At 56.9% G+C, this 12,122-nt stretch overlaps 1 protein-coding gene across 8 annotated transcripts in view; it reads left to right on the forward strand.

Moving 5' to 3' along the window:
- The window catches only part of LIMK1 (LIM domain kinase 1), a 39,147-nt gene extending 28,047 nt beyond the window's left edge, over positions 1-11,100 (forward strand). For 7 of the 8 annotated variants that reach the window (XM_073315415.2, XM_078849242.1, XM_078849243.1 and 4 more), the window contains 9 exons: positions 94-277; positions 692-778; positions 3,495-3,626; positions 4,076-4,135; positions 7,452-7,517; positions 7,723-7,879; positions 8,076-8,131; positions 8,332-8,489; positions 8,971-11,100. In XM_073315415.2, the coding sequence (XP_073171516.2) occupies positions 94-277; positions 692-778; positions 3,495-3,626; positions 4,076-4,135; positions 7,452-7,517; positions 7,723-7,879; positions 8,076-8,131; positions 8,332-8,489; positions 8,971-9,133 (1,063 nt within the window). In that variant the 3' untranslated portion in view covers positions 9,134-11,100. The remainder of the gene's footprint in view (positions 1-93; positions 278-691; positions 779-3,494; positions 3,627-4,075; positions 4,136-7,451; positions 7,518-7,722; positions 7,880-8,075; positions 8,132-8,331; positions 8,490-8,970) is intronic. The other variant, XM_078849244.1, reaches the window with a different exon arrangement.
- The last annotated feature ends 1,022 nt before the right edge of the window (positions 11,101-12,122 follow it).

Raw genomic sequence — 12,122 nt, forward strand, 5'->3', positions numbered from 1 at the left:
GGTTGGGGGGGTGAGAGCTCCGGTGGAATAGAGCCTGGGGCCCCTGCGGCCATGGCCCAGCTGATTTGCTGAATGCTTTGCCTGGCTCTGCAGGAGGAGCTGCAGCATCGACAAGTCTCCGTGCTCCAGCTCCTTGGGCTCCCCTGCCTCCCAGCGCAAGGACATCAGCCGCTCCGAGTCGCTCCGTGTCGTCTCCCGCGCGCACCGCATTTTCCGTCCCTCAGACTTGATCCACGGCGAGGTGCTGGGGAAGGGCTGCTTTGGACAGGCCATCAAGGTACCGCCCACCCAGCTCGGGTCTCTGCTGACACCCATACCCACCCATCCAGTAACCCAGCCCCCTCCCGCGCGCCCTACTCCCTGGGGACCCCTCCCCACTCTCAACTGAGAGCCCAGGAGAGCAGGGGCCAGGCCCCTCACGCCACTGTCAGGGCTTGCATTGGAGATCCCTATCCCTTCTCCCAGTGTCATCCATGTGATGGGCTCAGCTCCTTTATCCCCCCATTATCCTGTACCTCTCCCCACACATGGGGAGGTGGGTCTCCCAGTAGTTGCCATAGAGAGGGGAGAGAGGGGACAGCTGTGCCCCACTCCAGCATCCATTGCAGCCCCACCCTGCTGAGAAATGCTCCTTGCGGCAAGGAGCTGCGGGGTGTGGCTGCTCCCACAATGCTCTGCCCTTCTCTGCTAGGTGACGCACCGGGAGACGGGCGAGGTGATGGTCATGAAGGAACTGATCCGCTTTGATGAGGAGACCCAGAGGGCATTCCTCAAAGAGGTGAGTCCACCCTACTTGCTGTCCCTGGGCCCTGATCTCACTCCAGCCACACCCTGTCCCATCCCAGTCTCTGTCCTTCAACCCTGATCCTGACCCAACCCGGTGTCTGTCCCTCTCCTACTCCTCAAGGCTGCAGGACGGCTTTTCATACTGTCTCAACAGACCTTCTCATGAGTAGACTAGGGACACATAGCCTGGACGGGCCTACTGTAAGGTGGGTGTACAACTGGCTGGAAAACCGCACTCAGAGAGTAAAAAGAAAAGGAGGACTTGGGGCACCTTAGAGACTAACCAATTTATTTGAGCATGAGCTTTCGTGAGCTACAGCTCACTTCATCGGATGCATACTGTGGAAACTGCAGCAGACATTATATACACACAGAGACCATGAAACAATACCTCCTCCCACCCCACTGTCCTGCTGGTAATAGCTTATCTAAAGTGATCATGAAGTTGGGCCATTTCCAGCACAAATCCAAGTTTTCTAAGGTGCCACAAGTCCTCCTTTTCTTTTTGCGAATACAGACTAACACGGCTGCTCCTCTGAAACCACTCAGAGAGTAGTTATCAGTGGTTCACAGTCAATCTGGAAGGGCATAATGAGTGGGGTCCCGCAGGGATCTGTTCTGGGTCCAGTTCTATTCAATATTTTCATCAGTGATTTAGATAATGGCATAGAGAATACACTTATAAAGTTTGTGGATGATACCAAGCTGGGAGGGGTTGCAAGTGCTTTGGAGGATAGGATGATCTGGACAAACTGGAGAAATGGTTTAGAGTAAATAGGATGAAATTCAATAAGGATAAATGCAAAGTGCTCCACTTAGGAAGGAACAATCAGTTGCACACGTACAAAATGGGAAATGACTGCCTAGGAAGGAGTATCACAAAAAGGGATCTGGGGGTCATAGTGGATCACAAGCTAAATATGAGTCAACAGTGTAGTACTATTGCAAAAAATCATTGTGAACTGTATTAACAGGAGTGTCGTAAGCAAGACACGAGAAGTAATTCTTCCACTCCACTCAGCACTGATACTCAGCTGGAGTATTGTGTCCAGTTCTGAGCGCCATACTTTGGGAAAGATGTGGATACATTGGAGAAAGTCCAGAGAAGAGCAACACAAATGATGAAAGGTCTAGAAAACATGACCTATGAGGGAAGATTGAAAAAATTGGGTTTGTTTAGTCTGGAGAAGAGAAGACTGAGAGGGGACATGATAACAGTTTTCAAATACATAAAAGGTTGTTACAAGGAGGAGGGTGATAAATTGTTTTCCTTAGCCACTGAGGACAGGACAAGAAGCAGTGGGCTTAAATTGCAGCAAGGGAGGTTCAGGTTGGACATTAAAGCTTTGTTACTGTCAGGGTGGTTAAGCACTGGAACAAATTGCCTAGGGTGGTTGTGGAATCCCTGTCACTGCGGGTTTTAAGAACAGGTTTGACAAACCCTGGGGTTGGTTCTCCCTGACAATGGTCAGAGTCAGACAATCCTTAGTCCTGCCTCAGTGCAGGAGGCTGGACTAGGTGACCTCTTGAGGTCCCTTCCAGCCCGACATTTCTATGATTCTGAGGGGACCCAGCCCAGTGGGGGCAGGGGAAGGGCCCCTTCTCAGACTCCCACACTGCCGCCTATGGGTTCTCAGCAATTTGGCCAGGCAGCCAAGGCCAGCCAACAGGCAGTGCCGTGTTAGGCTACTCACTTTGTGACCCCGTCTCAAAATGTAATTGTAAACGGGGAATTGTCATCGAGCGGGAGCACTTCTAGTGGGATTCTGCAGGGATCGGTTCTTGATCCTAGGCTCTGTAACCTTTTTATCAATGACTTGAAGAGAGCACAAACCATCACTAGTCAAGTTTGCAGATGACACAAGACTTGGGGGAGTGGTAAATAATGAAGAGGACCAGTCATTGATTCAGAGAGATCTGGATCACTTGGTAAACTGGGCACAAGCCAATAATGTGTGTTTTTAATACAGCTAAATGTAAATGTCTATGGAACAAAGAGTGTCAGCCACACTGCCCTGGGAAGCAGGGACTCTGAAAAGGATGTAGGGGTCGTGGTGGAGAATCAGCTGAACATGAGCTCCCATTGCAATGCTGTGGCCAAAAGGGCTAATGCCATCCTGGGATGCTTAAATGGGAGAATCTCGAGTAGGAGCAGGGAGGTGATTTTTCCTCTGTATCTGGCACTGGTGCGACCACTGCTACAATCCTGTGTCCAGTGCTGGTGCACACATTTCATGAAGGATGTTGGTAAATTGGAGAAAGTTCAGAGAAAAGCCCACAAGAATGATTAGAGGATTAGAAACCTGCCTGATAGTGATTGACTCAAGCAGCTCAATCAGTTTAACCTAAGAAAGAAGGTGAAGGGGTGAGCTGATCTCAGTCTGGAAGTACCTACTTGGGGAACAGAAATTTGGCTCTTCAGTCTAGCAGACAAAGGTCTAACAAGATCCAGCAGCTGAAAGCTGAAGCTGGACAGGGGTAGGTTAGAAAAAGGTGAATTTTTTTAACAGTGAGAGTAATTAAACCTTGGAACAACTGACAAGGGTTGTGATGGAGTCTATTTTAAATCAAGATGGGCCATTGCTCCAGGAATAACTGTGGGACATGTCTCCCAACTGTGCTCTACAGGGGTCAGACTAGATGGTCACAGTGACCCTGTTGGCCTTGGGATCCATGAAATGATGATCATGGTGCTTTGGCTCCCGTAGGTGAAAGTGATGCGGTGCCTAGAGCACCCAAACGTGCTGAAGTTTATCGGAGTGCTGTACAAGGACAAGAGGTTGAATTTCATCACAGAATACATCAAGGGGGGGACCCTACGAGGCATCATAAAGAGCATGGTGAGCAGGGAAGTACCCCGGCCTGTAGCCCCGGACACAAGTCGGGGGTGGGACATGAGCAATCTTGGATGTTATGACACTGTTGGTAGAACATGGGTCATTGAGGTGGCTGAGGTGTGTCCATGCGGACTATGGCCAGGGCTTTCCCGGGGCAGGGGTGGCTGGTGCTGTGCCCATGCAGACAATGGCCAGGGCTATCCCGGGCCAGGGGTGACTGGGATCTGTCCATGCGGACTATGGCCAGGGCTCTCCTGAGGTAGGGGTAGCTGGGGCCTGTCCATGCAGACCATGGCCAAGGCTCTCCCAGGGCAGGAGTGGCTGGGCCGTGTCCATGCAAGCCGTTGCTCAGTGCTCCTGGGTAGGGTGTGAGCCATGGCCCAGGGACTGTTCCAGGGCTGGGCAAGCACCTCTTCCCTCTCCTGTCACTAATGGAACCCTTCCACCCACAGGACAGCCAGTACCCATGGAGCCAGCGTGTGAGCTTTGCCAAGGACATTGCGTCTGGGATGGTGAGTGTGGGGTCTCAGCAGAAATGGTGCCAGGGGCTAGGCACCCCACCCATGGGTGGGTTTGCTGTGTGCATACACACCTGGCTTACAGGTGGGGGCGATGGGACACTCCAGACAAAGGTACAAGAGAGAACGCATGAAGGGGAACCAGTGCTGCAAGTACGGTGGTACGGTCCGGTACGCCATACCAGTAAGATATTTGTAGCTGGTACGGCGTACCGGAAAGACAGAGGAGGACCCCGCCCTCAGCCCTTCCACGTAGCTGTGTATCCCAAGCCCTCCTGCCTGGAGTCTGTAGAGCAGAAGTCTCTGGTGCAGCAGGAGGAGGACAGAGCTCCCCTGCAGGTAACATGCGATGGATGTGGATCATAGGCAGGGGACGTGGAGAGTGTGGGGGACCCCAGGCTGGGGGTGGGGTGGGGAGAAGTCCCATTGGGAGGTCACGTGCCCCCCCTTTGTGTGCCTCCCATGAGTGCAGCGTACCGGCAAGAAATGATTTCTACTTGCACACTCAGGGGAACAGTGGGTAGCTCAGTGACAACGAGTCTACAGATGCTGTACATGTACAGGCAGGCACGGTACAGGTTTTTATGGGGCGTTGCTGTGTATGTACAGGCAGGGGGTGCTGTGCGGGTGTTTACGGGGGCGTTGCTGTGCACGTACAGGCAGAGGGTGCTGTGCGGGTGTTTATGGGGGCGTTGCTGTGTATGTAGAGGCAGGGGTTGGTGTGCGGGTGTTTATGGGGGCGTTGCTGTGCACGTACAGGCAGAGGGTGCTGTGCGGGTGTTTATGGGGGCGTTGCTGTGTATGTACAGGCAGGGGTTGGTGTGCGGGTGTTTACGGGGGCGTTGCTGTGTATGTACAGGCAGGGGTTGGTGTGCGGGTGTTTATGGGAGCGTTGCTGTGTATGTACAGGCAGGGGTTGGTGTGCGGGTGTTTACGGGGGCGTTGCTGTGTATGTACAGGCAGGGGTTGGTGTGCGGGTGTTTACGGGGGCGTTGCTGTGTATGTACAGGCAGGGGTTGGTGTGCGGGTGTTTACGGGGGCGTTGCTGTGCACGTACAGGCAGAGGGTGCTGTGCGGGTGTTTATGGGGGCGTTGCTGTGTATGTACAGGCAGGGGTTGGTGTGCGGGTGTTTACGGGGGCGTTGCTGTGTATGTAGAGGCAGGGGTTGGTGTGCGGGTGTTTATGGGGGCGTTGCTGTGTATGTACAGGCAGGGGGTGCTGTGCGGGTGTTTATGAGGGAGTTGCTCTGTATGTAGCGGCAGGGGTTGGTGTGCGGGTGTTTACGGGGGCGTTGCTGTGTATGTACAGGCAGGGGTTGGTGTGCGGGTGTTTATGGGGGCGTTGCTGTGTATGTACAGGCAGGGGTTGGTGTGCGGGTGTTTACGGGGGCGTTGCTGTGTATGTACAGGCAGGGGTTGGTGTGCGGGTGTTTACGGGGGCGTTGCTGTGTATGTACAGGCAGGGGTTGGTGTGCGGGTGTTTACGGGGGCGTTGCTGTGTATGTAGAGGCAGGGGTTGGTGTGCGGGTGTTTATGGGGGCGTTGCTGTGTATGTAGAGGCAGGGGTTGGTGTGGGGGTGTTTACGGGGGCGTTGCTGTGTGTGTAGAGGCAGGGGGTGCTGTGCAGGTGTTTACGGGGGCATTGCTGTGTATATACAGGCAGGGGTTGGTGTGCGGGTGTTTATGGGGGCGTTGCTGTGTATATACAGGCAGGGGTTGGTGTGCGGGTGTTTACGGGGGCGTTGCTGTGTATGTAGAGGCAGGGGTTGGTGTGCAGGTGTTTATGGGGGCGTTGCTGTGTATGTAGAGGCAGGGGTTGGTGTGCGGGTGTTTACGGGGGCGTTGCTGTGTATGTGGAGGCAGCGGGTGCTGTGCGGGTGTTTATGGGGGCGTTGCTGTGTATGTAGAGGCAGGGGTTGGTGTGCGGGTGTTTACGGGGGCGTTGCTGTGTATGTAGCGGCAGGGGTTGGTGTGCGGGTGCTTACGGGGGCGTTGCTGTGTATGTACAGGCAGGGGTTGGTGTGTGGGTGTTTATGGGGGTGTTGCTGTGTATGTACAGGCAGGGGTTGGTGTGTGGGTGTTTATGGGGGCGTTGCTGTGTATGTAGAGGCAGGGGTTGGTGTGCAGGTGTTTATGCGGGCCTTGCTGTGTATGTACAGGCAGGGGTTGGTGTGCGGGTGTTTACGGGGGTGTTGCTGTGTATGTACAGGCAGGGGTTGGTGTGCGGGTGTTTACGGGGGCGTTGCTGTGTATGTACAGGCAGAGGTTGGCGTGCGGGTGTTTATGGGGGCGTTGCTGTGTATGTACAGGCAGGGGTTGGTGTGCGGGTGTTTACGGGGGCGTTGCTGTGTATGTACAGGCAGGGGTTGGTGTGCGGGTGTTTACGGGGGTGTTGCTGTGTATGTACAGGCAGGGGTTGGTGTGCGGGTGTTTACGGGGGCGTTGCTGTGTATGTACAGGCAGGGGTTGGTGTGCGGGTGTTTACAGGGGTGTTGCTGTGTGTGTAGCGGCAGGGGGTGCTGTGCGGGTGTTTACGGGGGCGTTGCTGTGTATGTACAGGCAGAGGTTGGCGTGCGGGTGTTTATGGGGGCGTTGCTGTGTATGTACAGGCAGGGGTTGGTGTGCGGGTGTTTACAGGGGTGTTGCTGTGTGTGTAGCGGCAGGGGGTGCTGTGCGGGTGTTTACGGGGGCGTTGCTGTTTATGTACAAGCAGGGGTTGGTGTGCGGGTGTTTACGGGGGCGTTGCTGTGTATGTACAGGCAGAGGTTGGCGTGCGGGTGTTTACGGGGGCGTTGCTGTGTATGTACAGGCAGGGGTTGGTGTGCGGGTGTTTACAGGGGTGTTGCTGTGTGTGTAGCGGCAGGGGGTGCTGTGCGGGTGTTTACGGGGGCGTTGCTGTTTATGTACAAGCAGGGGTTGGTGTGCGGGTGTTTACGGGGGCGTTGCTGTGTATGTACAGGCAGGGGGTGCTGTGCGGGTGTTTACGGGGGCGTTGCTGTGTATGTACAAGCAGGGGTTGGTGTGCGGGTGTTTACGGGGGCGTTGCTGTGTATGTACAGGCAGGGGGTGCTGTGCGGGTGTTTACGGGGGCATTGCTGTGTATGTACAGGCAGAGGTTGGTGTGCGGGTGTTTATGGGGGCGTTGCTGTGTATGTACAGGCAGGGGTTGGTGTGCGGGTGTTTATGGGGGCGTTGCTGTGTGTGTAGAGGCAGGGTTGCCATAAGCATGGACTGAGTGCCAGGGTGCTGCTCCCATGTGGGAGGGTGCAGTGAGTTGTTGCCTTTCTGACCCTGGTCCTTGCTCCCCCAGGCCTATCTGCACTCGATGAACATCATCCATCGTGATCTCAACTCTCACAACTGCCTAGTACGGGAGGTAAGTGCTCCCTCGGCACAGAGCCCTGGGCCTGGCTGGGAGCAGGGCAGCTGGCTGGAGCCGTGGCTGAGAAGGCCCAGGCTGGTGTGCGGCGGGCTCTGACTTCAGCCTTGGCATTGCAAGGATCTCCTACCACGAGTGGCTGCAAGCAGCTGCCTTGGCCTCTGCCTACCCACGGTGACCTGTGTCCGTCTCTCCTGCTCAGAACAGGAGGGTGGTGGTGGCCGACTTCGGGCTGGCCCGTCTCATGGTGGATGAAAAGAACCAGCCTGAGCAACTCAAGAACCTGAAGAAGCCGGACCGCAAGAAGCGCTACACAGTGGTGGGGAACCCCTACTGGATGGCCCCAGAGATGATCAATGGTGAGAGGAGAGGTTGGGGCATATCTGGGAGCGCTAGGCCCAGGGCAGCCAGGGCATCGCGGACATATGCAGCGGGGGGCACATCCATGACCTGGCAGTGCTGGGCCTGTCTGTCCTCATGCCACAGGAGGGCAGTGTAAGGAGCAGAGGGAAGCAGGGTCTGGTGGGGGCTGACCCATCTCCTCTCTCCCCACAGGCAGGAGCTACGATGAGAAAGTCGACATCTTCTCGTTTGGCATCCTCTTGTGTGAGGCAAGTGTCTTCCCAGGAGCTCAGAGCTGCTGTTCATCCCCTCAGCTCTGCCCCCAGCCCCTTCCGCCCATTGCCCAGCCCCCCTGTTCCTGTGTCAGGGGGTCCCTGCAGCACTAGGTGGCTGCATGCTGCCTGGACGGAGCTCTCCGTTGAGTTGTGCTGGGCCCCACTCTTAATCCCTGTGCTCCCCCCAATCCCAGATCATTGGCCGGGTCAGCGCCGACCCTGACTACCTGCCCAGAACCATGGACTTTGGCCTCAACGTGCGAGGGTTCCTGGAGCGGTACTGCCCCCCTGCCTGCCCCCCGAGCTTCTTCCCCATCGCTGTGCGCTGCTGCGATCTGGACCCCGAGAAGAGGTGATCAGGGGAACCCTGGCCAGCCCCAGGCCGCAAGTGTGGGGAAGGGAAAGGGATCACTGGTCCCATAAACACCCGCACAGTGCCCCCTTCCTGTACATGCACAGCAATGCCCCATTCACCCTGCTCCCTACTGACAGAACAAGAGACTGGGCTGGGAGGGAGGAGTTGAACAGTGCCCCGCCCCCTGCAGAGGGCACTCTCCCCCTGGGGGCTATGGGGTCTCTAACCCTCGTGCTGAGCTCAGACGGAGTGAGGAGAGGTCTGACCTCTGTGCCCCGGGCTGCTGGGCAGGGGGAGGGTCTGACCCCCACGCTCAGGGTGCTGGGAGGGAGGGGTCTGACCCATGCACTCAGGGAACTGGGAGGGAGGGATTGTCCTCGTGCTCAGGGTGCTGGGGCAGGGGTTGCCCTCGTGCTCAGGGTGCTGGAGTGGGGGGTTCCCCTCACACTCAGGATCTAATCTGGCCTCTCTCCCCCAGGCCCTCCTTCCCCAGACTGGCACAGTGGCTGGAAGCACTGCACATGCACCTAGAGATCCACCTGCCGCTGAGCTCGCAGCTGGAGCAGCTGGATCGAGCCTTCTGGGAGTCATACCGGCGGGGCGAGGGCGGGCTGCCCCTGCACCCCGAGGTCCCTGACTGAGCGCCGGGCCATAGGCGTGGGGGGAGAGCTCTCACACGCCCCTCCCTCACTCTCACAGCGCATGGGGAGCATAGCCCAGGGGGCAAGCACTGCCCCCGCCTGCCATCGCGCCCTCCCCCCCAGGGCTGGATCTCTGGGGTGCCTCAGCAGCAGCCGGTGGCCGAGCCCTCTTGGCAAGGCCAGTTTGGTTGCTTCCCTTGCCGTGTTTGCCATTCAGTTCTCTCGGGGGAGCCAGCCCTCCCCACCCACTGCACTTTCCCCAGCTCCCTGCCCATCCTGACTGTACATAGCTCCTCACCATGCGAAGCCTGCAGCCGGAAAGGGGCCCCTCAGCATGCTGGGTGTGTGGCAGCCTGCAGCCCCACTCCCCCACTCCTTGGTGAGCCACCTGCCGGCACGGCCCTTTCCACACTCCTCAGAGTGCAGGGGGGCACTGACTCGCTCCGACACCGGGCTCTGCCCCTGTGGCTGTGGGGCACTGGGCCTCGCTCAGCATCTGCAGGGTGTCCCGGCCTTCCCCTGGGCTTGTCAAAGTGGTGCCTTGGGTTTGTGAACTTGCACTACAAAGCTAAAGGGTTCTCTGAGCCAGTGGGGCTGCTGGGTGCTCACCGGCGCTCTGCGGGCAGTGGGTAGGCATGTGCATGCGTGTGATGGGATGCATGTGCATGTCGGGCGTGTGTCTCTCTGATGGGGCAGGGGGTGGGGTGTTGCTTCGGGGCTGGGTGCCTCTGATCCCAGTGGATAACTGTTGCAATGCCCCCTCCATAGAGATGGCTGGGGGTCCCACAAACTCTTCCTTTTCCCTTTTGGGGTCCCTGTGTGTCACTCCCCCCTCACCCTCTCCTCCCTGGGCCCACAGCCCCCCTCCCTTTGCTAGGGTTTGGTTCAGTGCAGGAACACCTTGGCATGAGGCCAGCTGGATCCGAGAAAGGGACCTGGGCCCTCCAGCAGAGGGGAGCGCTCCCCAGAGGGGGTCTGATCCCAGGCCCATTCCTGCCCTGCTGGCATCTCCTCTCTCATTACACGTCTCCCAGCTCTGCTCCGTGGCCTCGGCCTCTCGTGCTCTGGTATTCTAGGAGCCAGTTCCCCTGACCCTGGGACTGCACTGTTCTGTGTATATCCCGGGCCGTCAGTCCCTGCTTCCATGTTCGCTCTGTGTCCGCCTGAGGTCCCAGATGCAGAGCCCAAGCCAGAGGGACAGGAGCTCCCCCAGCAAAATTCCTGTTGAGCTGGAGCACGGCTCACTGGGGCGAGGCACCCGCCGGCGTGAGTGTTTCCAGCGGGGTGGCTGCGTGTGTACGCTCCGTGTGTGTCTCTTGGAGCAGATGTGGTGGTGTCTTGCCTGTGTGTGTGTGCGAGAGAGAATATGTGCTGTGAGTGTGCCTTGAAGGGGGCGCGACTCCCTGCACATGTGGCTGGAGCATCTCTTTTCCCGTAACTGTACTGTGATGTGCATGTCTCCCTTGCAGCGTATGTCACCCCTGCTCCCTGCACACGCCTGCTAATGTGTCCCGCCCCCTGCGTCTCTGGATTTTCTGACCGAGGGGAGAGGGTGTGGGGGGACACAGCTGGTTTCATTTCCTTTCCATTAGGGGGCCTCTGACCCCTTGCCCAGCACCATGCGGCGGTCGCTGTGGGAAAGCACTGGCAGAGGGCTCTGGTCCTGAGAGTGCCCCCACTGGTTTTTGCAGTGCGCTGCTGTTCATGCTACGTTTATTCAGGTTAATTTTCTGTAATATATTTAAAGAGAAGAGTTTGTATTATTTTTTCATATGGCCGCCATGGCGATTTGCAGTTTGCCATTGTCACTCTGCCTCAGTTCTGCTTACAGGAAGCATTCAAACTGTGAAGCGTCTCTGCGCACTTTTACCTGGAAGTAAAACCGATGTCCTCGGAGGCGGGAAGGAGAATTCTCAAACTGTGATGTAACAAGTCATGACTCAATAAATCCAGTCCTGATGTAACAAGTCATGACTCAATAAATCCAGTCCTTCCCCTCTGATTGCCTCACTCAGCACAGTGCGGCCCTGCCCTGCCATCTCCTCTGGTGTGCCCTCTGGAGGGGGTGGGGGAGTTCAGGCCACCACACAATGGCCCCCAATCACTCCTTCATGGAGCCATGTGCCCAAGGGCTGTGGTGGCTCATCCTCTCTCTCAAGCAGCATCAGCTTCTAGACTGTCCGAGTTCGCATGCACAAGAGTCACTGGCAGAGCATCTGGGCTCCCTGGACAGTCCAGGGGGGGTCACCCAGCAGAGCCCCCATTCCTGATATTACGACTGGGACTCCACAGAGCCAATGCCTTGAGCTTAAAGCAGGTGTCACTCTTACATGATTGCACAGCATATGTGCCTAAATCCCCTCTCCATTGCGACTGCCTATGCCTGGTTCTGCCAGGGTTCTCTCCTTGCTGTCATCGGAGCCATGAAAGGAGAGGCCCAGATACCTTCTTCTACAGACCTGCAGCCAGAAAGCAAGAGCACTCTTCACCCGAGTTGGGAGAGCAGCGGACAGCTCAGGGAAGGCAGAAGAGTCGGCTCTCTTGGGCCAGGCTAGTTTTCAAGTCAGAGGAGGATGTGAGGATGTAGCAGTTAGTGGCAGAGGGAACATGGGGGCAGTAGCTGGAAAAGCGCACGTGTATCAGAAACATTCCCCTCAATGCCTTCCAAATGCAAACATCCACCCAACAGCTGTCCAGCAACTTGGTGTCTGCTTCTGCATGGGCAGGGCGGGGCCAGCCTCCCCACCCCTCAGCCTGCCTTGATGCTGAACTGCAGGGCTACAGCTAGGGTGGGAAGACTCTTCAGTCCTCTTTCTGTCTGCCAGTAGGGCCAGCTGCACCAGCTGCATCACACCCAACCTAGTGCACCCAGCTACTAAGGAACAAAAAGGGTTTTCCACAGAGGAGGGCATCGTCATGGGCAGAGCTGGTCGCACTGTCTGTGGTGAAGGTTGCCCGTCACTTATACCACCCTGGTTTCAGTGGATTA

This window comes from Lepidochelys kempii, chromosome 17 (assembly GCF_965140285.1).
Source record: "Lepidochelys kempii isolate rLepKem1 chromosome 17, rLepKem1.hap1, whole genome shotgun sequence".
In the NCBI taxonomy this organism is placed as follows: Eukaryota; Metazoa; Chordata; order Testudines; family Cheloniidae; genus Lepidochelys; species Lepidochelys kempii.